The following is a 26,067-nucleotide window of genomic DNA, read 5'->3' as shown; positions in this document are numbered from 1 at the left end:
GTATATCTATCTATCTGAAATGAAAATAAAACGTCAAGTACATGGTGTTCAGAAATCATGCTACAAAACAAAAAACCGTTTCCGCACACCATGAATGATGTTTCACAGTATACTTCGTATCACACTTTTCTTTTTTTTGTATTTATTTTATTCTCGTATATCTCAGTCGGTATGATCTCGTATATTATTATACAATGCATGTGACGCAACATATCAAGATTCACGCGCCCTGCTGAATAGTAATCTGAACATCGTTCAAACCGTATTACAAACACGTTAGTGGAGCCATTTTGAGTTCGTGAATACAACACATACACCGATGGCAACAATAATAAAAACGACTTTGAGTACAAATCTCACGATACACGAAAGTGAATCGTTTGTATAGTAAGACTGCATGATATGTTGAAATATGTATTCTTTGTTAACATGTTCTATACGTTTGACGTTTTCTTCTTGCGTTGCCATCCGAGCTATTTTAACTTGTTGATTTTAGCCGCAGCATAATGGCTCATAAAATAACTTTGTTTTGTTTTTTTAGCTGCGATATATGGTCTCATACAATGACTCTGAGTTTTTTGTTATTGTTGTTGTCTCAACTTATGAACTTTCATGGTTAAACATACAATCGTGGCCCGAAGAGTAGAGAGGTTGAATATAGTAGTTTGAACGTCCAGCCCATCTGGTATATACATGATCAGTCAGGTGACCCTGTGAGTTGGTTCTATGACAACTGGGCAACAGAACAATTCTGCGACAGTAACTTATGTCGCAAAATAAGTCGTCGACTGAAGAAGTTGTCGAAATACAAATATTCGACAGCAAATTGTCGACAATTGTGTCATGAAATGGATTTGTTATTATATTTACATTTACTTAAGGGAATATATGCATGTTTATATGTACATGAATCAGGTTTGCAACGTATACGAATAATTTGTTGCATTTTGAATATACAAATACAAAATACAGTGATTTGATACAGACAAAATAAATTTGTGAAGCATTGAATTTATTACTTCGAAAATGAATTGAATAAGGAAAGAATATAAAAAATATTGATATTTAATGTATTATATTAAAAACTAAAAATGACGCAATTATGATTTATACAGTAAAAAAATTAGTCTTGCCAAAGAGTTGAGCTAATTATTTTACTTCGATAGCCATAAGTAGTTGCCTAGCCTATTATCGGCGTATATTACCGATATATTCGATACATTGGTATCTCCACTAGTTTGTAATATTGTTGGCAAATGGGTTGTCGCGGAATTTTCAATCGACTAATAATATTGTCAATGAATTGAGTGTCGCCGAGTTGGCTTTAGTCTTGTTGACCCTGAACCGTAGGCTCTTTTTTCACTGGTCCAATCAGTTGATGGTCTTGTAATTTTGACACCAATAAACCTGCTCTTGTCAAAAGATCATAACGTAGATTAGCATCCTTACAAAGTGCAGTTGGTTTCAAATGACGAGTCATGTCTTTAATAGATTCTTATATAAAATCATCACGGAAGGGTTTAGATCGGTAAAAGGTAACCACATCAACTAAATCGCTCTCAAATTTGAACATCTGAAAGTCATCGTGAACTGTGTGGGTGAATAAACTGTTACATTCGGACCTCACATACATTACTATAACTTTTTCGCAGTTTTTACTTGCTATAGATATCTAAACAAAGTTCTCTTTCACACCATTTACAAATAGCCAAAGCTTTGTTAAGCAGATAACGTAACTTTTTAAGATTGTCGCATTATTGAAGATGTCTTCACAGTGTTCACTGAAACACAGGTAATTCAACACTGATATTTTCATTGCATCCTCACTTCTGATGTTTCAGTTTTCTTGCAGCATACACTGAGTGGTCAGATTTTGTATATCTGTTTTAATTCCTGAACCTGATCCAACATAGCATACGTTAATAACATACAAAATAACAGTGCTTAAATCAGTTACAAGGCTCATGGGCTTCTGTACAGTTTGACTTTGCATTTTGTGTTCGAGATAACGATCCAGCTAAGTTTGATGGGAAACTTTTACTTAAAATAATTGTTTATAGCTCACCTCACTTACACTATATTTAAATTCAGTTGGTTTAATGAGGATTACAATTACTTTAGGGTATTGTGCCACAAGATTTCTATATTTTTAGCCGCGGCATATCGGCTCATAGGATGGTTTGAGCTTTCAAGTACAAACTTTTAACTCCGTCATCTTTTGATCGATTTGACATCTAATTACAGTTTTGGACGCATGACTGATTTGTTAAACCACGACCTAGATCTCATAGATTATTTTACTTTAATCCCACCTAAAATATTTTCAGTTTGAGGTTAAGTTGGTAAACATCCGAATGAGTAATGAAGTCGAATTAGGTATACGCGTGTCCAACGTTTGGTATCACAGATACACAAAAATATAGCACATAAAGAGGGAGACAAAGTTTCATAGATTAATATAGTCTAATTTTGCCTAAAATAATTTGAAGTGCCGCAGTTATTGAAGATTCTCTCTTGTTTATTAACCATGCACTCTTTTATTTATTCATTCGTTTATTTATTTTTGGTGAAAATAAATCTTATTTTTCCTACATTCTAACGTTATCCTTCTAATAGAATAGGTTGTACAGGTTTAGGTTTTGATATCAATTTTTACAAAAGTAAACCTCAATAAAAGAGGTTCGGAGAAAAATTAGGATGTGATCGCAATTTTAATAACGATAAACCTCATTCAAAATATGATATTACAAATTTAGGAGCTCCCAACTACAATAACAGCAAACTCAATCAAAATAAATTAGTACAGAAACAGATTGGAATTACAATTCTATTAAAGGCAAACTCAGTCAAAGTATTTTTTTGTATATAAATAGATGGGAATCCCAATCCCTATAAAGATAATTACAATCAAAGTAGATTAGCATGTAAACAGCTTGTGATTCCAATTTTAATAAAATCAAACTTAATCAAAACATGGTATTATATAAACATATTGTGATCCGAGTTCTAACCAAGGTAAATTCAACCAAAGTAAAGTCATATAGGACAATTATTTGTCATAGTAGATTAATGTATGATTAGATTAAGAACCCAACCCTTAAGAAGATTACCTTCTTTCAAAGCAGTACAGTTGCGAATTCCTCTTCAACCATTATGAAGATTGTGTGTGAAGCTCTCGGAACACATTATTGAGCTATGGTATTTTTAAGTAAGACAGTTTTTGTACATTGATAGCTCATGATTAATGAAGTCCAGAAGACCAGGTATATATCATTTCCAGGTTTCTGAATAAGACAAATTCGTTTAAACAAAGCTTAACTCCCGAGGGAAAAAAAACACCTTTCAAAAATATACAGGCTTTCGTGTCTTTCGTCTTTTGATAAATATTCCTCCAGAAGTTTAACGTTCTTGTATGGCATTAACAGAAGGTACCAAAACAATATATGTGACATGCATGTGGTAAAAAAAACCAAAACAAGAAACACATGTCTATTACATACATAGTTTAAAGGTTGTACTTATATAGTTTATCAATGTTTAACCCAGTTGAAGCAACCCTATCAATTATCTACCTATTTCACGATGGGGAAGAGGCATGCTACCGACGGGAAGTGCCAAATATTTCAAGAACCTGTAATGTGGCGTTTCAGTGTTTGAAAATGAAACTTCCCTCGTACCTATAAATGATGCCAAGACCGCTACTTTGTGAACACTAGAAAACAATGTGGACATACCGAGCGAGATAGTTTGGATTGGTTTTGAATTTCGCTCAAAGCTACTCGAGGGCTATCTCCGCTAGCCGTCCCTAATTTAGCAGTGTAAAACTAGAGGGAAGGCAGTTAGTCATCACCACCCACCTTCAACTCTTGGGCTACTCTTTTATCAACGAATAGTGGGATTGATTGTCACATTATAATGCCTCCACAGCTGAAAGGGCGAGCATGTTTGGTGCGATGGGGATACGAACATGCGACCCTCAGATTACGAGTTGAGTACCTTAACCACCTGGCAATGTCGGGCCGAGCGAGATAGTGTATGTGCCATAGTCTAATTGTCAGTATGACGTCCCTATCATGCTCTACTGATATTTCGGTTTATTTCGCGAGCGAGACGTGATGCACAAGATTTTCCTCACAATTACAACAATTATTGGGGTAGACTCAACACACAACGCTAAAATCTACGCTTTCAGCCGTGGGGGTGTTATAAAGTCACGCTCAATCCCACTATTCGTTAGTAAAAGAGTAGCCCAAAAGTTAGCTATGAGTGGTGATGATTAGCTGCTTTCCCTCTAGTCTTACACCGCTAAACTATCTGCTATAGAGTAGATAGCCCTCGTGTAGCTTTACGCGAAATTCATAACAAACAAACACTTCGGTCCTGATTATTTCCTGACTTTTTTATACGTCATTGTTTGGTTTACATTCTGAAGGTTTCGTGACTTAGAAGATCGCTCTTTGGGATGTAATTTTATGGCCTGTGAAGAAGTTTAGATACAATTTTTAAACTTAAAATAGATAACATGTACTAATTATACAATTGCTATAAATATACATGCACATATGTAGATTGAACACGTTTTACAAAAAATTAATTTAACATTAATTTACCTTATAAAAGGTAGTTCACTTCGTTTGTATTCCTTTATTGGGCCCGGCATGGCCGAGTGGTTAAGGTACTCGACTCGTTATCTCAGGGTCGCGGATTTGAATCCCTGTCACACCAAACTAGCGCAAATAGCCCTCGTGTAGCTTTGCGCAAAATTCAAAACAAAATTTTTAGTTACTAGTTTGTAATAATTACCTTCGTTTTAACCTACGTAATTATTTGCGTTAAATACGTCTTTGTTTATCGTACTATAGGCAATAATAGTTTGGTTTTCAAAAATACACACATTTGTAAATAATGAAAAAAGTACTGTTTTTTTCTCTTGAGCAAACGTTAGAGTCTCAGAAATATCATCTTTATATGTGTTATAGAATATCATCCAATTTAAATAACCATATAGATAGAATGAATATGAACTATAGAGAAAGGATTCTAATAGTCTCCCATGGTACAGCGGTAAGTCTCGCGATTTACAACATTAAAATTCAATTCCCTCAGCAGATAGCCCGATGTGGTTTTACTATAAGAAAACACACACATAACATTCTAATAAATATATGAAATTTCGACTCCAAGATTTAAGAATGTTATTTGTTTGTTTTTCTTAAATATACAAATCCAACAAAAATTATTCCAAGTGGCTCAGTGACACATTTGAAAGCTTATAACATTAAATACTGGGTTTCGATACTCGAGGTAGGCACAGCGTAGATAGAATTAGTCTTTTGTGTACCTCTGTATTTAATAAAAACAAACCTAACAAGTCCCATAATTTAAGCAGTAACATGTTGACTAGAAAGGTTTGTCCTTTCAGTTGCTATAGTTGATTCATGAATCAATAACCCTATCAATAGAGTGGAAGCACAAAAGTACTGATATGAGTTTCAGTCGTCGTGTTCATATTTTAACTTGCTTTGAAGATATTACGGTCCAGTGAGGCACGACAATGGTTCCATGTTCTAACAATGTCTTATTAAACCAATGATTAAGTGTCCAGAAAGAAAGTGATAGTTTACATACATACACACACATACATATATCTTTATATATAGTAAAATGAAACAAAAAGAGCTAAAAAATTGGAAAAATTGATTTTGTATTCCATGATATTTATTGAACTGACTGAAGGTGCAAATCTAATTTAATCTATAGTTTTTCAAGGAAAAATAGTAGGAAAATTTTATAATTTTAACTAAAAATGTAGATTTTAAATGAAGGCTGCTGTCTGTGAAGTTTCAAAATAACGTTTAAAATTTCAGAAGAAAGTACAAGCGGTTCAAGCATTTGTTATTAGTAAATAAACTATAGACTTGGATATAAGGATTCAAGAAATTCTTGTTAACTTGCTGATAGTGAAGATCCGAGTTAAAATAATGATAGCAAGTTAAATTTGAGTTTTGGAAATTATTTTTTGTACTCCAGAACCTTGGCCTTTTCATGGCTTAAGAATAAAGCTGAGTACATATAACGATAAAAATAGTGTTTCGATACCTGCAGTGTGTAGATATCAGATAGACCAATATGTAACTATGGGCTTAACAGCAAACGAACCAACTAAAAACTATGAAATCTACCCACCCACCCCAAAAAAACAAACAACAACAACGACTGTAAAACTTTAATAATTATGTACTTTCGAGGGTGCACTCAAAGAATAATATTGGATTCTTGAACGACACTTTATGTAACACATGGTCTAAGAAGTCAGGCCAGAAACCACAACATTCATTACAGTCGTTCATAATTTAAAGCCGCTGACCAACAGGAGTGCAACATTCAACATCACCCCCGGTCTACATCTATACTCTTAGCTAAGTAGCGGAATTGACAATTACTTTTGCATCGCGTCCACAGGCGAAACTGTGGAGCGTGTTCAAGAGCAAACCGCAGGCTAGATCTTTGAACCTTCCGATACGCAGGCCGTATGCTAACCACAAGGCTCAAGAAACAAACAAACAAAAGATACAAAGAAACAAAAATATTGTATGTTTTTTTTATCAAAACAAACTGAACTACTTAGCAGCTTGGAACGGTAAAGGTTCTAATGCAAACAAATAGGTGCAAACTAATGTGTTTTTCTATAATTCTAAGTCCTTACACTACATACTTAAAAAAGCGAGAGAAAGAGAGACTTGATTGGAATGAACAGTCATCAGACACGGATGAAGGTGGCCCGGCATGGCCAGGTGGGTTAAGGCGTTCGACTCGTAATCTGAGGGTCGCGGGTTCGAATTTCCGTCGAACCAAACAATCTCGCCCTTTCAGCCGTGGGGGCGTTATAATGCTACGGTCAATCTCAGTATTCGTTGGTAAAAGAGTAGCCCAAGAGTTGGCGGTGGGTGTGATGCCTTCTCTCTAGTCTTATACTACTAAATTAAGGACGGCTAGCGCAGATAGCCCTCGAGTAGCTTTGCACGAAATTCAAAAACAAACACAAGGATGAAGGTGAGTAACTCTTAAGTACATTTCAATAAAACTGTGGTATAAATAAACAAATCATGGTTTAATAAAAGTTTGTCTTAAGGTGTAGATTTCAAAATAAAACGTAACGAAGATTTATTGCACTACTTTAAAACTAGTATTTACCTATTATTCAATAATACGGTGTGACATTGTATATTAATTCGTCTTAACATTAAGTCAAGAGAACTTATGAGGATAAAGTTTAAGCTTTGAAAAACAATTTCAGTTATTTGACCATCTTATTAAATATTTATCAGCTATCAGCTTACATTGGTTACTTAAAAAGAAAACTAATTAATTAAGTTTATTTCACAGCGAACTGGGTGAGTTACTGTCATTAGATAAAAAAATAACAATATATGAAATTTGTGAGAAATTGCCCATATACGTTTAATGTCTAATAGACAGTCTATTTGAATTAAAATTGGTTATATTTTATGACCGAAGTATTAAACGGAGATTGAACTGCGCTTTGAATTTAGCTTATTAAATAAAATCAATTTATTATTTTGTAATATTTTCATCCTAGCGACTGGAGTAAAAATTATGTCAAAATAGTATTATCTTAAGCCGCCACTAGATCGCAGCACTAGTGCACTGACTATTAATTTTTCACTTTCTGAACATTGTTCGAGGTAGCTATTTTATATACGAAATGCACCACTTGAGTTAATAAAAATGTAGCATCTGTTAGGTGAAAGTAAACATGCATAAATGTCGACAATGAAAATATATTATACCACACATGAAAACATTTTTTTAAACTAGAAGTAAACGATAATGAACTGAATTGTTCACGTACTTTGTCAGATAATCTTTAGTGTAGGAGTTAAATGAAAACTTAAATAATTGTAATAAGAACTGTTAGCCTTTAGTTTAAATGCAGCTGACACAAATGACTTCCATCCCAACAAGCAATTCTTTAAATTGCCAATTATGATCATTGTAAAATGCCACTAAATATGAGATTTTTTCGAGACAATGTAGGCTTTGCCTCTTAAAAGAACATGTTTTTCGTTTAAATTATTTGCCCAGGTAAACCCATATGTACGATGTTCAGTAAGCCTCTATAAACCACGCCTCTCGTGTAACGTCATAGACAAAGCGTTCGTCATTCGAGCTCCTAACAAATGAACAAAAGCGAGCTAGAGTAGTTCGACAAGTTTCTGATTGGCTGTATGCCATGTGCAAGTAGGACTACTGTCAATCAATACAGCGTGGACTTGTGGTTGATTTGGCCAGAGAAAAACAAGCACTTGAACGTGCTGGACGTTTCAGTTAGAAGGCTTTTCGTATTCAACAAACTGCGTTTATACCAAGAACTCTATCCTCAGCTGTACTATCTCTCCATTGCCGCGAGAGGGCACTAGAAGAATTAACGTTCGTGAATAGGAAAAAAAAACTGGGCTGGCTAGCGTGGAACAACATGAGTTGGCGTTGAGCCCACCTGAGTTTCTCGTTTTCTGTTAGAACATCCGTCTATTACTGTTGTGTAGTTTTAATCTAACTGCAACCGTGGCCACGCTGGACCGAGATTACTCAATTTACCATCCATTTGGGATGGTCAGCTCGGCTGTAGGTGCAGGCCAGCATCATGGAATCGAGCACGAACTAAAAATGACCGGTGGTCTTCCGACAATCCATAGTCACACCTCTCTACCTATGGTTACTTGTCCTTCGCCGAATTCCTCACCATCTTCGCTCAGTCACTCACAAAGTGGAAACGAGTGTGGAGGCAGCAGCAACAAAAACAAGAAGGATGCAGATAGGGTGAAGCGGCCGATGAACGCCTTCATGGTTTGGTCTAGAGGTCAGAGAAGAAAGATGGCTCAAGAAAACCCCAAGATGCACAACTCCGAGATCAGCAAGCGGTTGGGAGCTGAGTGGAAATTGCTTTCGGAGGCTGAAAAACGACCTTTTATTGACGAAGCCAAACGACTTCGAGCAGTGCACATGAAAGAACACCCAGATTATAAATACCGCCCTCGACGAAAAACCAAAACCCGATGAAGAAGGATAAGTACCCAATGGCTACGGGTTTGATCTCAACCGACGGCCGGGCTCCCACTTCTGCCGTTCAGCAAGTCAGCCGGGAAATGTACCAAATGAGCGGCTATATGCCCAATGGTTATCCCACTATGATGCAGGAGGCATACCAGCAACATGCAGCCGCTTCGTACGGGTCTCAAATGGTTGCTAACAATGCCCTTTATTCGCGATATGAAATGGCCCAGCTGTCCACGCCAATGACCACAGGCTCTAACATGAGCATGCCTTACATAAACGGTAACTCCAACTATTCTATGCCTATGTCATATTCACCCATGCAAACCACGAGTCCCATGTCTGCCCCATGTTCCATCAAATCGGAACCTAGCCACAGCCCTGGCGTCCAGACCCCGCCGTGTGCCATGACAGCGGCAGCCGTAGCTGCAGCGGCAGGAAGAAGACCGGGTTGTACTTCTGACCTCCGTGATATGATTAGTATGTATCTGCCGGGCGATAGCAACGGTGACCCCAGTGTTCAGAGACTTCAGCTTCAAAGTCACTATCATCAAACTGACCCAATCGGAGCTGGTACTATGCCTTTAACACATATGTGACTACTAAACGACTTTAGTATATTATCAGTCCGAGGAAGTATTCACAGATGTTGAGAGATAGTGGAAGATTGATTAATGATCAGAGGCTAGCTTGTGCGCAAGTGGTGATTATAAAGAAATATCAACGGCCAGAAAAAATATTGTACAGTGTCTATTTCCTTGTCTTGTTTCAATAACGCTTGGGCTGCACATGAGGAAACCCACACTGAGGTCCAAATTCGTAAGTGTGTTTCATTCGTAGTTGTATATATAAATATATATATACTTATATAACATTGCACGTGGACACATCTTTCTTTTTGACCACGTCTGCTCAAGACCGGAAAAACGTTCTTGCTTTTTCCTTCGTAAAGTAAATATTGAATGTGTTAGTGTTAAAGAATGACAACTGAAGATGATAATCTAACTAATATAGGCGAAGAGGGCATAAAATAGTAGCCACTGAGTGCCGTTCAGGTGATCTTCCAGTTGTAGTATTGGGTGCGAATGTACGACATACGACAGGCCTGGGACGAGCACAGTTAACTCTGTAGCAATGCCTGGCAGCATCCATGTAGCTAATTTTAAAGTCATAATTTATAAGCCATTTACATGTAACTCGAGCTGGGCTAGGAATTTACTTTAATGGTATCTACATGTACATACTGTCACTGTAACATTTATTATTCTGTTGCCGATTGTTGTTTGAGGAATAAGCTGGTATGGCGAAAACAGGTAATCAACAGATCTGTAAGTTATTTAAAGTAAAATTGGTTCATAGAAGAGACAACAAAAAACAGGGTGTAAATATTTAAAATTAAAATGCGTATAAATAAAAAATAATAATTTCGATTTTCTTTTTAGAATTTAAGTTACATGTTCATACTGTATTTTAAATGGTTGGCGAACAAATGAATGTGGATTCTGATATGTTTGCGTTATTAGGTGGAACAAGATGGCTACTTGATCTATTTATGTTGTCTAATTATTGAAGGATTTTTCTTGGTAATATGTTCCGATCGTCTGTTTAGTAGAAAGGAAGGTGTAATTAGCAGAGTAAGTAATCAATTTCACATCGTTATTCTGATAAAATATTTTTCTCCGGAAGTCGTTTGAGAGGCTGTTTGTTTTCGAGTTCATATAGGTTTAAAGTAAATTTGCTTTTCGAATAATTTCCAATTCAAAAACAAATAAAATTCTGAAATCTCAAACTGAGTCTGAAAATTTGGCAAGATTTTATCGTGGTTGCAACACGTAATAAAGTATTAAAAGTATTATTCATTTTTGTCCATAAATGTGTGTTAGTATCGTTTCAGAAAATAGAAAAGAATTACCCTAAATAGCATAAAATTAATTACGTGTTGTGAGACTAAACAAAAAGTCTCCAATCAATCACCATTTGAGTTCGGAGCTGTTTGTAGTTCTTAATATTACTTCTGTTTACAAAATGAAAAATGTGAGATCCACACAAAGACATAAAATTCAGAAGAAATTAAAACGATTGTGAGCACTAGAAGTTTAAACAAGGGTTATTTAATATAGGTAAGATTATGCACTCGGATTTCTGTCTAAAATTTAAACATTAAAAGCTTCCTTTGGTGTATTTGATTCTTTTCTAAGGTATACCTTTAATATTTTGCTTGTTTCAGCCACTAAACCAATATTTTGAATTTAACCAAACAATTTTAATCGCACATATTATCTTTGAGTGATTTTATGTGTTATCATATTTCAAATGAGTCGTCGGCTTGGTGGACATACAAAAAACTGTGGTCATCTTAGTTTATTCTGAACTTTCGAAAAATACAAAATACAAATTAGATTTAAAAAATTAAAATAAAACTTGTTTTAACGGTAGTCAAATATGAGTTATAGTTGTTTATTGAAGACAATGGTAAGATATTGTTTGGTACTGTTTTAGTTACTTTATTAATCACAACGACTTTGATACACTATATTATCATTTGGAAGGGATAATTGGGCCATAATATTTAAATTAAAGAGAAAATCGTAGAAAATATTTAAAAGATTTATACGTTGAATTGTGATTTTTCGGATTAGTTTTTCCTATTTGTTTCGAAAACTCCTATTTCTCATTACTTCTAAATTGTTTTTTTTTTGTTGCTTTATTGAACTATAGAAAATGTATTTCGTCATTAAGCTATAATAAACTTTAAATTAAGTTTGGTTGTTTTTTTTAACAAAAAGTTAAAGAAAAAGTTGTTTATTAGACACAAGTGGCCTTTGTTAAATTTGAAAACTCCTAGCAATACCCAAGTAGAAACCAAGTTATATTCCGTTTACAGAAAACTGAACTGAAAACATAGAAAGTGGATATGCACATGCTTGTTTAGTAAATTAATTGTGGTCTCCTATATATATGTGTGTAAAAAATAAACAAAAATGAATCTCTAATCAGAGTTCAGACAGATGAAATGAGAGAAACTAGCAAAAAATAAATAGAAAATAGAGAGAATGAAGTAGATGGTTATATAACCCCTAATTATCTGATTTGAAACAAATTAAGGGAAGTTCAATCATGAAAGGTTCTATGGGTCAGTAAAGGTAAAGCCATAAATATTAATTCATAATTGCAACTTTGGTTTTTGAAGCACTGCATCATTGAGTTTTCACTCGAAATGGGAATAACAGGGTAAGTGTGTAGTGTGGAAACAAGCCTCTTTTATATATGTTGCAGGATACTTTAAAACGTAATGTCGTATATGGAATACAGTTTGTTACGTGTAACTCAATAGGCTGCTGCATCAGCACAAATCTTTGGACCAGGTTATGTTTTCGAATAAAAAGGGTTATTAAGTGTACACTGTACTCGTCCTAAGGCTAATAAATATCTTGGCACAATTCTATTTATGAGTCACTTTTCTTATTTTATTTAATACAACTACTAGTTATGTTTTGTAAAAGCTTATGCAGACAACTTGCACCAAAAACATTTAAACGGTTGATTACCGTGGTAATTTTAAATGTTATTTATACATTGGATTTTAAAGTTCGGCATATTTTGTGAGCCCGCCCTGAGCAGAACACAAACCATCATCTAAGTAAGACGTGTATTTGGAATGTTAAAGTCATGTATAAACTCCTGTTAATATATTGGAGACTTTAAGCTAGGATCTGATTGTAGAATATATCGATTTTTTTTTTTTGTACTGAAGATGCTAATTATGCTAACACACCGCAAAAATAGAAAAAACATAGAATGATTTTTATTCGGTATTTCATCACCATGACAAACTAAATTTTGTTATTAGGTAATCCAAAATCATTTAGCAGATTTATTTAGACGCAACGATGACTGGCAAAATCTAGTTAGGTGATATTCTTGGTATATTATAGATTACATGCGTATGATTTGTCTTTTGCAATTGACGTCCTAGTGAAAATGATAGAAGGAGATAAGCATTTATATAAGATACACATTTTTAATTATATATGACATTCAGTCTGTGACAAATTTATTATTATGCTCTTTGTTACGATATATTAAACCTCTTTAACAATGCGCTAATAAACTTTGGGAGAACAAGTTCACTTGTGACTGCTTGTCAGCGGTTGTAACCTGCAACTTATGTCTCATAATCAAATCGATTAATAAGGTACTTTTCGGTTGCAAAACGTGTGATTAAACTAACGAAACCTTAAACTAACGTTAATTATATTACTTCTGTTTCACTAGAGTTTCCACAAGCTCAGCCTTGAAGATCAATGAACAACTCAGTAACATTTGAAGAGTAAAAATTTTCGAATTCTGTCTCCCATCAAAACAGTCTGAGGTTACATAACAACATAATCTGTTCCTCGCATAAGCCGTAGCTGTTTTATTACAAAACAGTCTCATGTTACATAACAACATAATCTGTTCCTCGCATAAGCCGTAGCTGTTTTATTACAAAACAGTCTGAGGTTACATAACAACATAATCTGTTCCTCGCATAAGCCGTAGCTGTTTTATTACAAAACAGTCTCAGGTTACATAACAACATAATCTGTTCCTCGCATAAGCCGTAGCTGTTTTATTACAAAACAGTCTGAGGTTACATAACAACATAATCTGTTCCTCGCATAAGCCGTAGCTGTTTTATTACAAAACAGTCTGAGGTTACATAACAACATAATCTGTTCCTCGCATAAGCCGTAGCTGTTTTATTACAAAACAGTCTCAGGTTACATAACAACATAATCTGTTCCTCGCATAAGCCGTAGCTGTTTTATTAGACACTTACTCAACAAATATAAATTAAAGAATTGTTAACTCGAGTATTTCTGTGATACATGATACAGACTCTAAAGCAATTGAAGTGAAGTGTATAAAGAGTATATTAAGAACCGGCTTGTAAAATCGCCTTAGCTTTTCAAGCGTTCTGACAATAACTGATATCTGTGAGTTTTTTTAGGCTATCAATTATCTACAATTCAGTGACAAAAACAAAAAGTGAATATCAATGATAAAGATTAAAGGGCGGAGTGTTCTCTACGTGCACTGTATCATGATGGTTTAAGCACCCTATTTGAGTTTCTGACTTTTCTTTCGATTTGGTTTGTTTTGAATTTCGCGCAAAGCTACACGAGGGCTATCTGCGCTAGCCGTCCCTGATTTAGCAGTGTAAGACTAGAGGGAAGGCAGCTAGTCATCACCACCCACCGCCATCTCTTGTGCTACTCTTTTACCAACAAATAGTGGGATTGACCGTCACTTTATATTCCCCCACGGTTGAAAGAGAGAGAATATTTGGAGTGACAGGGATTTGAACCTGCGACCCTCAGATTACGAGTAGAGTGCCTTTGGCATCTGGCCATACCGAGCCCTCTTCTTTCGGTCTATTATCTATAATTTATAGTTGTTTTGTATCTTTCTATTTTTTCAGTAAAGCAGGAATATAAAAAGTCTAATTTTTTATTGGTCCCGAAGTATTTTTGGAAACCAACTAGTATGTTTGAACAGAACAAATGATTAGTATTATGTGTATAGCTAACTAAACACGAATAACATACGAGTTCTTAGAATTTAGGCTTCGTTGAATTTGGAGGTTGTTAAAACAGAACTTGATTCACCAGAACTGTTCCAAACCGTTTACTCTTGTAAAAACAAGCTGCATTAGGACGAAAACAAAAGCACCTGCAGTTAATGTGTTTTATGACAGTTTTTAGGCCTATTGATTTTACCAATATTTTGTCAGCTTTCAGCGTTTAAACCACAACTTTTTTAAAAGTATTATTTGTACATATAAATAGCATTTCATAGAATTTTTTGTCCCTCGTTGTCCAGCCAAACGGGAGAGTTCTGGTATTGGACGAAAAGCTTACTGAGCAGTGACAAATGTGAAATCAAATATAGTGTTGTTGTTTTTTCATGGACGTCTAATTTTGAGCCTTAATGAACAACAACACCTGCAGTTAACTCGTTTTTATAAGCATGTTTATGTCTGGTGGTTTTCTTATACTTCGCTGGCTTTTGACGTTCATAATACATAATAATAACAATATTAAAAACGCTAAAAATTTATTGTTAGTTTTTGGTAGAATGTTTGAGTATTATGAGTAAACTAAGCGTTACAATACCGTAAATTAACGTACAGTGAGTTACAATTATGAACAGTTATTCCGTAAACGTTATGCTATTTCATTGTGATTGTTTATAGCTATTTTATTGTATTGTATATGTAAAACGGGGTTTAATTTCAGCTAACGTTTCCTATAGCACAGCCTCAAGCTTTGTTATGAAGATATAAATTCTTATGGTTTTGGACTAAGTCGGCAAACTCCAAATTGTTATGTTTTTAATTATAATTATCACACTTCTGTATTTTGATTTTTATATATTTATTCAATTATTGTAACATATACAATGTTGTGTTTTTCTTTTTCTTTAACAATATTGTAAACACCTGAATCATTACTTTTACACGGCTAATATTTTTTATTTTATTTATTGTCCGATTTCCGTTGTTTTCGTAGTAGTTCGTGTACTGTTGCTTAGCACTGCTTTGTTTTGTTTTTGTGGCATAATAATAAACTTATATAGCGCATATATAATTATTTAATCTGTCATAAGACATTTTGTCAGACATATTAAATATTTTTAACACTACATTGTTAGTCTAGTCTCTTAGAGATTTAAAGAATTGGAAAAGTACTAATAAACAGTATTACGTATGTAATGATACGTATCTATGAACTGAAATAAACGATTCTTCACCTTGAAACTGCGAAATATGATCCCTGTTTTAAGAAAAAACATATAACGAATATAAGGTTGTTAATAATTTTAAACTATTTACGCTTAACTAGCCTATGAAATATCCCCCTTATTCTGCACGTGTTTGGTTTGTACATTTGAAAGTTTCGAGATCTTTGCTAATTAAACTTTTGTTTTACGTTACGCCAAAATTTTTTCTGTTGAAATTATACAGAGGTGGCTTTGCTAAATTTAAAACACACGCACACAAGTAAAGCTCCTTCAGGTTGATTATTCTCTGATTTTCACTTAGATTTGTAACTTGTTTTAGTGGATGTTTACCAATTAGTTCGCGATTAGTTTATTTTTCAAATTGCTGTCTTTAATAATAAATCTGTATATGCTTTGTTTTAATGAATGTTTCTTAATAATTTTTATGTGGCTAAGAAAAAATTAGTAATTTTTCTGAAGAAAAAGGAACGAATTATGAATATATTTTATCCATTGTCAAGTCCACACTTAAGGATGTCTTTTGGTCGTTATAATTCAATATTAAAGAAAGTAAACTAAAATTTGTGGTCATATTTTGTTTTAGAAACTGTAGGAAACCTTTGAGTTGGGTCTAAAGCAAGTTATATTCAGCTACATGTGTACGGATAGATTTTTCTGTGCATCTGTCTGTTTCCGATGGTGTTGTCCATTTCAAGCGCAAGCGTCATCCAAGTGCTTTATTTTATTAAACACTTTCATATGATAATGTATGCACATGTATCGAATAAAACAAACAAACAAACAAACAAACAACATCTGCACATTATTTCCATGGTATTGCCTGTTTTTACTACCAGAAAGAAAAAGATGAATTATGTAGTGAAGCATTATACTGTGATTTATAAGCCACAAATCTTTCTTGGCTGTTTCTTTTAGAAATACAGAATGACCCACAAAAAAAGTAACCTCATTTTTAAAGCTCAAATAATTATAGTAAATGAACATACAGACCAGCTTGTTACTATTTTATACAACAACTTAACTGTATGTTTACTGATACATTGTTTGAGATGATCAAACCCGATTTCACCAGCGTTCAAATAATCATAACATCTACAACAGAGTGCCCGACATCGAGTTACATAATATTCAATGCTGATTTGATGGAGAGTGTTGATGATCTATTGCTTTAATTCATCTATGGCTTTGAGTTTATTTTTAACCATCCTCAAATGTTATCTGAGATAAAAATAAAACTTTCAGAATCGATATTCAGAAGTGTCATAACTTAAAGGATGGGTATCTTTTATAAGTCACCCTATACTTTTCTTCTCATGCGTGGCTGTATTACTTGATAATTTTATGTGAAATACATATTTATTGTTTTAGTCAGATTAAAATGAAATACCTAGATTGATATTTGTACTAAATATACAACGACAGTGAGAAACAGAAGTGACTGTTTATATTTATTTCGGAACAGATACTTCAACTGAACTTTTGATGTTTCCGTAGGTTGTACAAAAAAAAAAAAGTCTGAATGACAGTGACACGTCTATCCGTACAAATGTAACGTATAATATAAAGAATACAAGTAATGTTGTAACAACGTATTACTTTTCTGTCCTGAGAAGCGGCAAAACCAATTAAGTTTCTGTTTCCCTTGAACAGAACAAGAGCTTGAAGAACCTTATTCACTTACATTATTGTTCTACGGATGTTTGTGTGAGTGTTTGTGTCGGCAATAAGTCTTTGATAAAAGAAAAAAGTTTGTGTATTATAGTTTTTAAGACACAGAGTTAGAGAATTCTTTGATAACTTGGTCAAAGATATTGCCACCAACCTTAGACATAAAATAAAAAATAGTGTGTTAAAAATTAAAGGTGTTTTATGCACCTCTCATGTGCAAAGTGGATATAGTATCGTCAAGGAAACAATTTTTATGTCATTACAACAAGTGGAGTGAGACCTGTGTTTCCTAGAACACTCGTTTTTGGAACGTTTCGAATTATCTGAATCATTCGTGTTTTACCTTGAACATTTTCATTTTCAAATTACGTGAGTTTATTCACGGTCGGAATGTACAGGTTCGGCATATATGTGATGTTTATATTCCGCTAACCATAACAACTCATTTATAGTTTTAAAAAGAGAGTCACATATTCACCAGAGAACGTAGAGATGAAGACTGAGTCTTTCTGATTCCTGTGGTGTTATCGATCTAATGAATGATGATTATCAACAACACATGGTAAAGTCCCTTCAAATCAATAAGTTAATCTGAAAGTAATAAGTTAATGTGCATGGCCATAGTTCACCAAAACTGATTCGATAGTTAGTGTTATATTGTTTGTTTGTTAAATATAAGGCCAAAAAATGCACATATTTTCATAAGACTAACCTTCCCTTTATATACGTTGGCTCACTGAAACATATATCATGAGAACTTAAATAAAAGGTTGGGTTATTTTAAATGTAACAGAATCTCCTTTGAGAGAATCATTATATGAATAAAATATTGTCATTTAATCATCTTAGTTTTATATGCCCATCTTTCATACATTAATATCGATACAATTACATTGCATATAATTTTACTTTTACTTCATAGCATTCTCTTTTTTAGTGTGAATGATTCATAACATGTTGTACGTTAGTGTGAATGAGTCCTATTTACCATGTTACAACATGCTGTATGTTAGTGTGAATGAGTCTTGTTTACCATGTCACAACATGCTGTATGTTAGTGTGAATGAGTCCTGTTTACCATGTTACAACATGCTGCATGCGACTGTGAATGATTTATATAGTGATTGCTCACCTCAGAAAAACAAAACATAATTAACTTCAATGAAGTCGGCAAATTAGCGATGAGGGTGGAGTGAAATTTCGGCCGTGTCAGGGTTCTAGACTTTTCAAATGGCAGGTGGTTGACTCAACTCACCGACCGTGAATCCTCCAGTATAGGTGCAATCGTGTTCGCCCGGGTATGAACTCCTGCAAAGTGTGAATCGGTTGCAGTTTGCTTTTCCTGCCGATCAGGTGGACGGGCCAGGCGACCCAAGTAAAACTTCCGCTCGTCCCTTACCTGCTCTCCAACTCCACTGATAATTTCCTGTCATTTCGTCATAAACACAATCAAACCTTGACTGTCCTGTTTTGCAAATGACTAAAAGCTCGCCAGCTAACAGTTTGTTGTTTTGTAAATCCTAAATCCTCTTGAATCTACACGCGAAATAGTACAGCTTGACGGCAAGCCTCGTTCAATCTCCTTTTTTAAATGCGGGTTCAGTCAGTAACACATTTCATTACTGCTTTGAGATAGGCGTATATGTTACAGATATACCACTATAAAGTGAATGTACAAACATTGTGTGACTCAAGTGGTAACACGAATATACAATTTCATTTTACCTGTATGTTGCTGAGAGTTAAATCGGCACGTGTACACAAATAAATTTTGTAAGTGGCATTAGCAGAGACAACGTGACAGTCTTACGTTTCTAAGAAAACTCAGTATCTATTCAGAAAAGCGATTAACTTTAAACTCTGAAGAAAATCAACGACTTCTTGTTTACAGGGGCTGATAAATACAATCAGCTAAGAATTCTATTAGTTGAAACTCATGTGATCTAGAAATAAAAATTTTAAGACGATTGAAAACTAAGAAAGTAAACAGATTTTGTATCTATTTGCCCACATCACATGTTAGAGAGGAACAAAGAGGACATGGATGAGAAGATAGATTAGTCAGTTACCAAATCAACAGGTAATTCATTAATTAGTACATAAGTTACAAAATCTAATAATAACTTTTAAGAATTATTTTTCAGATAAATATAATTTATTTAAGAAAACCAACGACAGAAGAAAAAACCCTCTGAAATAGTTTACTGGTTCTTTACAAAGTCCTTAGAAGCTTCAGGGAGCATATGACTTCAATGAAATCCTCGTAAAAACATGTAATACGTTTTACAGAATCCTTGAAAAGCTATATCATACTGTGAAAGTTTCAGAAACATTATTTGTTATATTCTTTATGAATTCTTCAATTTAAAAGAGTTCTAGAAAAACCTCTAAGGAATTCGTAAACGATAAAGCTCTCTTTAAAGAAATCCTCTCAAGTCTTAAGACCATCAAATCTTCTGTGACGTCCTTTGAATGTCCTTTAACAAATTTTAAAACATCATATTGCCTATATGAGGTCCTTAAAACATCTATAACACAAATAACACTAATACAGTTCTCCACACAATGAAAAGCTCTTTACAAAGTTGTTGAAAAAGTCCCTAATTAGGACCTGAAGAATGACACTTGCTCTGAAGTACTTTAAAAAATAGGAAACACGTAAACTCTGTGGAAAAAAGTCTTCTACGAATATTCTAGGAAAAAACTCCATATAAAATAAGATAAGACAAACTCATTTTGAATATTTTGAAAAAAATATTGAAAGTTTCTATAAGTTCAAAAAAATCCAACCCTTCTAACAAAATGTTTGAATAAATATAAATCTATGAAGTTGTTGGAAGATCTTTATGGTAAATTAAAACTATAACAACACCCTATGAAAAACATTCCTCGGGGTTGATGGTTTATAATTAAGCACAAAACTACACAATGGGCTGTTCGTGCTTTGCCCATCATGGGTATTAAAACCCAGTTTCTAGCGGTGTGAGTCTGCAAACATACCGCTGTGCCACTGGGAGATAATTCCTCAAGAAAATTATAAAAAAGAAAAAGAAACATTAATTCTTGATGGAAACTTTATTCGGTTGAACAAAAATCTTCATTTAGTTCTCAATTATTTTAAACTATTTCACTCACATAATAGGTGCTGTCAATAGTTGAGGTGTGGGGGTGTGGGCATAGTTAAATAATTGTTAGTGGTTGATAATGTCACATTGTCGTGTTGTCATCCTTTCTCCAAATAGATACAATTTAAAACATTAGTTGAACACATTTATTTTTACATTTTAAACAATAACAACGTTTTAAGTATATTGTAGAGCTTTCAAACACGCACTTTGAGTTTGTTGCGGCCCAGTAGTTAGCGTGTTGGGCTGCGAATAGAGGGTTCAGAGTTCAAAACGTGAAGCCGCTGAACACGCCCCAAGTTTTCACCAGTAAGCTTATTTAAAAAACGAGATTCGCTCCCGATACTGAGTTCATGAATCCGAAAAAAAAAGTCTTCATGACGACGGGTGCTAGCTGTTAGCTAGCTACTAACTTCCTTGTAGTCAGTAGTTCAAAATTAAGGATGGCTACATCTGAATATTAGGGATCTCTGACCTATTCGTTTAGCCCATGTAAGCATAGGATGCTGTTTAAGTTGAAAATTCCAAATCCGGATCATGCTTTTTCAAAAAAGAGTCCCATGCTTTATTTGTACTTTTCCTTTTTGCATAACTAATTTTACACTAATGTATTTTGCCAATCGCTTACATGACTTCAAGATGTATCGACAAAGAATTTATTTATAATACATCTCATTAATTTCTGAGCGATAAATCTAAACGTAATCCACCAAATAACGATTACTAAGTTATCAGTTAATGTTGATAATGCTCCATCATTAATTTTCTAATTCCAAATACTTTTAAACATCTTATTATATGATAACAATACATTATAGCTATTGTTCTTGATAACGTCCAAGGTAAGGGAGGAAATATACTTTATACTTGTATTAATTTAGAGACATTGTTCTGATTTCATGTCTTTATTGAATGGACGATCTAAACAAAAACGTTTAAACACACCGCGTAACACCAGTTGTAGACTATCCCTGCGGACTTATACTGCTAGAAACCGGGTTTCAATGGCCGTGGTAAGAAAAGCAAAGATATTCCATTGTGTAGCTCTGTGCTCAACTACAAACATCAAACCTTAAGGCCTCCAGTGCTCTATGGACAGCAAAAATACGTCTACGTCATTTTTACCAACATTTAGTTAAAAGAGGTTGGAAATGAAAAGTGTCATATGACATTATATCTTAACACGTCTTTGAGTGGACCACTAAAACTGTACGGTGTTAAAATAAAATTGACATAGATACAACACAGTAAACAATACTATATATTTGTATTCTCGTGAAATTTATTTTTTCAACGCTGACATTTTGTGAATAACAGTCTACACAATTTGGATATGTAATATCAGTTTAAATCTTAATACCCTTGTATGTATCTGGTATGTGATTCATTTTAGGTCTCTGACATACATTGATTATTACTTTATGACCCTAACATCCATTGTTTAAAGTTGGTTATAACTTTATAACCCTGACATCCAGTGTACAATTCAAGTTGATATTCCGTTATTCGGTTAGTTTTATAAGCTTACCTTCATTTTGTGGTATATTTGCAACAATAAACCTACTTGCCTAACCTTGATTAATTAGTGTATAAAGTACAATTCTACATGTGTACAACTGCTATTATTGGTATGTATTATTTGAAGTCATCAGTATATTCTCAAGTAACACACATGTTAGTTACCAATCTCACACCTAATGTTTTTAATTTATAGATGTCTTATGCCAGGGCTTCTCAAACCTTTTCAGTATCATTCACTCCAGTTCGAAATAACAACAACATAAAAGTACTAAAGTAAAATGCATAATAATAATAAGTAATGATTTGTTCGCTCTTAAATGTATGCTATAACTCCATCATTCTGGTTAACATGATTCTGATGTTACTGACCCCTTGTGAGTCATTCAATAAGTTGAGAAGCTCTGCTTTATACTATTAGAGAGAGGATAAGTTCATTGATATTGTGGTTAATATATTACGAGCTGTGTTTCATGGTTGGGAGTGTAATGACGTTACGTACATAGCACCAATGCTAGGTTAGGTAAACCCATGTTTAAACACAAATTTTATACGCTATTAAACTTTAAAATGCAAAATATGGATCTGTTAATACATTTTGAAAAACTCATTTTATTTCAGCGCTGCCTACACACTTTACTGATTATGTATTTTTGATCTAATTCTGAGTAGAGCAAGTTAAAACTACACACACAAACATATATATATATATATAAAGATATATGAATGTGTCACAATAATACCAGGTAATTTATTATATGATTCTAAAGCAGTCATGTTTTGTAACATGTATGTAATACTGTCTGTGACTCAAAAACACAACATAATCATCGAATATCTTCTAATTATAATTCTGGGAAAGACATACAGATAATGTTGACCTGTTCACATTCACTAACTATTTATACGGGTTATAAAGTTTTAACTTTGCTATTTATAGTATATATATATATATATATACACTATAAATAACAAAATATCTTTGTATATCATACAAAGACATTTTCATATGTAGAGGTGCTGTATGCGCTACAGATAATATATCAATTGTATCTTTTTGACTTAGATATGCCAGTTGTTACACAAGCTGATTTGATAAGTGGCTGGGTATTATAAACGAGTTAAAAGCTTTAAATGTAACCTACAGAACGAGGTATAGAGGTCTGAGTACATTATACTAAAATTATTTTGAATATGAAAAACAGAAAAACACGTAACAATTGCGAATTTATATCTGCTACATATTCACTTCGCCTGTTTTTTTTTGTTTTTTTTTGTAAGTTGTTCAATGAAACCAAAAATTGACCTCTTTTAGGAAGGATATATAATAGCCCTTTTAGACTTAAAATATTCATATATTTTGACCATAAATATGTGTTCATAGAGGGATTGAGAATTTTAAGATGGAGATATCTCTTGTATGTAATGGCGTTATGAAATAGAGAAGTACGGATCAACTAAGACCATCCAAAGAGAGACTTGCAACAAGTCGTATCTCATCCGCAATAACCAAAGTGCGGAATTTTGTTATAGGCTAGTATTCACGAACATAAAGATCAGTGGCAAAATCTGTTAAAATGACCCTGGAAACAGCATGCAGCATAAGCAAGAACGATAACAGTCTAGAACCGAAACCAATAGGGGACGAGCTAACCAAGATAAGGCTTCCAACCGAACCTCCCGTTCAACGGTTGCATGCCTCAAGCAGTTGGAGAATGAAAAGGGTATCCAAGGTGTTCCATACGACGACATTCAGGTCAAGCCGTAAGATTTTTGTGCAACTGAATTCTTCGAAGTGGGTATGAGGGATATATTTTAAACATGACAGCCTTATAATGGAACATTTTACAGTTGAAACTGTAAGGTTTATTATAAAGATGCACAATGATCAGGTAATAATCGGATATAGCGAAACAAACTTTAACGCTGTGTTTAAGCTTCAAAATCGATTTAATATAACGTCCTAAGCCTCTGTATAAATTAAGGATCCGATGGTTTTAGGATTTAACTGGCGCTTTAGCTAACAAAATTTTATTACTGTACTACGAATGTTATAATCAGTAGGAAGCATTTACCAAGAAACAATACAGAAATTTGTGATAGTATAACAATAAACTATTTATGCATGTGAAGTATATTATACTTATCAATAACTCGTTCAAATTTGTTTGTTTGTTTTTGAATTTTGCGCAAGAATACAAGATGGTATTCTGCACTAGCCATCCCTAATTTATCAGTGTAAGACTAAACGGAAGTCAGCTAGACATCACCACCCACTGTCAACTCTTGAGCTACTCTTTTACCAACAAATATTGGGATGGACCGCGCATTATAACGCTCTAACAGCTGAAAGGACAAGCATGTTTGGTGTGACAGGTATTCGAACCCGTGACCCTCAAATTGCGAGCCGAGCACCCTAACCACATGACCAATCTGTTCAGATATACCTTTTTATGACTGTCTATTTACACACAAACATGAATGTGATGTATAATCATTGGACGAAGCTTACTTTATATATATGAATATTCAATGAGTTTGTGTGAGTGCACATGTGTAGCTGTTCTAAATAAATCCATTCTTGTTAGTGAAGTTGTGAGCATGATATTACACGTGATCTTGGCGTAATGTAAGAGTCTACAAGAAGAGGAATGTAATGGATTTATGTATTTTCTTATAGCAAAGCCACATGGGCTATCTGCTGAATCCAACGAGAGGAATCGAACCCCTGATTTCAGCGTTGTAAATTCGTGGACTTATCAGTGTACCAGCAGGGGACTAATATATTTGTAAATCTGGACCTATTACGTTGAAAAATATGCGTATTTCTGTACATTTTGCTTTTTGAACGTATAATTTTAAATTGTGTGATTATGAATTATTAAGCGTTAATAAATGTACAGCAGATAGTGGTATTGTTCTGTTAGTAGAAAAACATCGCTTCTAAACGGATTTACAATCAGTTGTACGTATAATTTCCTAATACATTAGGAACAATAAAACTATCTCTGTCTATTATACAAAACTAGGGACACTTCATCGAGTAGAGAACTATCTGCATTTAAAACTTTATTACCGACCAGGTTTGAAGTATAATTGACAATGATATTACGTTTCGGGTAGAAGAGATGCTGTGGTTTTGCAGAGTTAAACGGTTTAAAACTAAACATTTTTTTTTCCATTATTTTAACACTACGTAATGTATAACAAATTCGCTTAAATTGACATATGAATACAACGTTAAAAAAGGATAATGAAAATGAAATAAGGTTTTGTAAGCTTTTCAGAAGTACTGCTGTATATAACGTAGTTTATACACAACACAGATAGTGTTATTCAATGTGGTGAAAAATTGGTTCAAATAACATGGATTCGATCCTTTAGGTAGATACAACACAGACAACACTTTGGTACTTTGTGCTGAAATAAAACAACAATAAAACAACGTCATGTTTTTGGGGTATTTCTAATTTGTTCAAGAGAAAATTTACTCACGTGTAACAAAGACGAAATAATTGCTTTGAGGCTCGTTGTCAATCGTTCAGAAATCCTATTAAGTAATATAAACGTTATTTGTTCATATGTTAATGAAACACTGTCACACTCCTATTAAGTTTCGTTATTTTACACTTACCGTTACATATAATTACTTCAAAGGAATAAATTTTCGAATGGTGACGTTATCATTATTAGGCTTAAAATTTTTTTTTTTTTTTTTCATTTTACAATTATACCGCTGGGACAATGGTAAGTCTCCGGATTTACAATATTAAATTTAGGGATTCCATTTCCCTAGCCCGATATGGTTTTGCTATGATAAAGGCACACACAACTTTAAAATAAATTTGTTTGGCTATTGTTTTACATTTAAGAGAAACTAATTCTAAAATACCTG

General features: G+C 33.9%; 1 protein-coding gene across 1 annotated transcript; it reads left to right on the top strand.

The window, feature by feature from the left end:
- The first annotated feature begins 8,280 nt into the window (after nt 1-8,280).
- On the top strand, nt 8,281-12,120 carry LOC143249727 (transcription factor Sox-3-like). Its single transcript, XM_076500049.1, is given in 2 exon segments — nt 8,281-9,073; nt 9,076-12,120. Coding segments are annotated over 2 exon segments (1,041 nt in total). The 5' UTR covers nt 8,281-8,631; the 3' UTR covers nt 9,675-12,120.
- The last annotated feature ends 13,947 nt before the right edge of the window (nt 12,121-26,067 follow it).

This window comes from Tachypleus tridentatus, chromosome 1 (genome assembly GCF_004210375.1).
Source record: "Tachypleus tridentatus isolate NWPU-2018 chromosome 1, ASM421037v1, whole genome shotgun sequence".
In the NCBI taxonomy this organism is placed as follows: Eukaryota; Metazoa; Arthropoda; class Merostomata; order Xiphosura; family Limulidae; genus Tachypleus; species Tachypleus tridentatus.
This window is presented reverse-complemented; position numbering and strand designations above follow the sequence as displayed.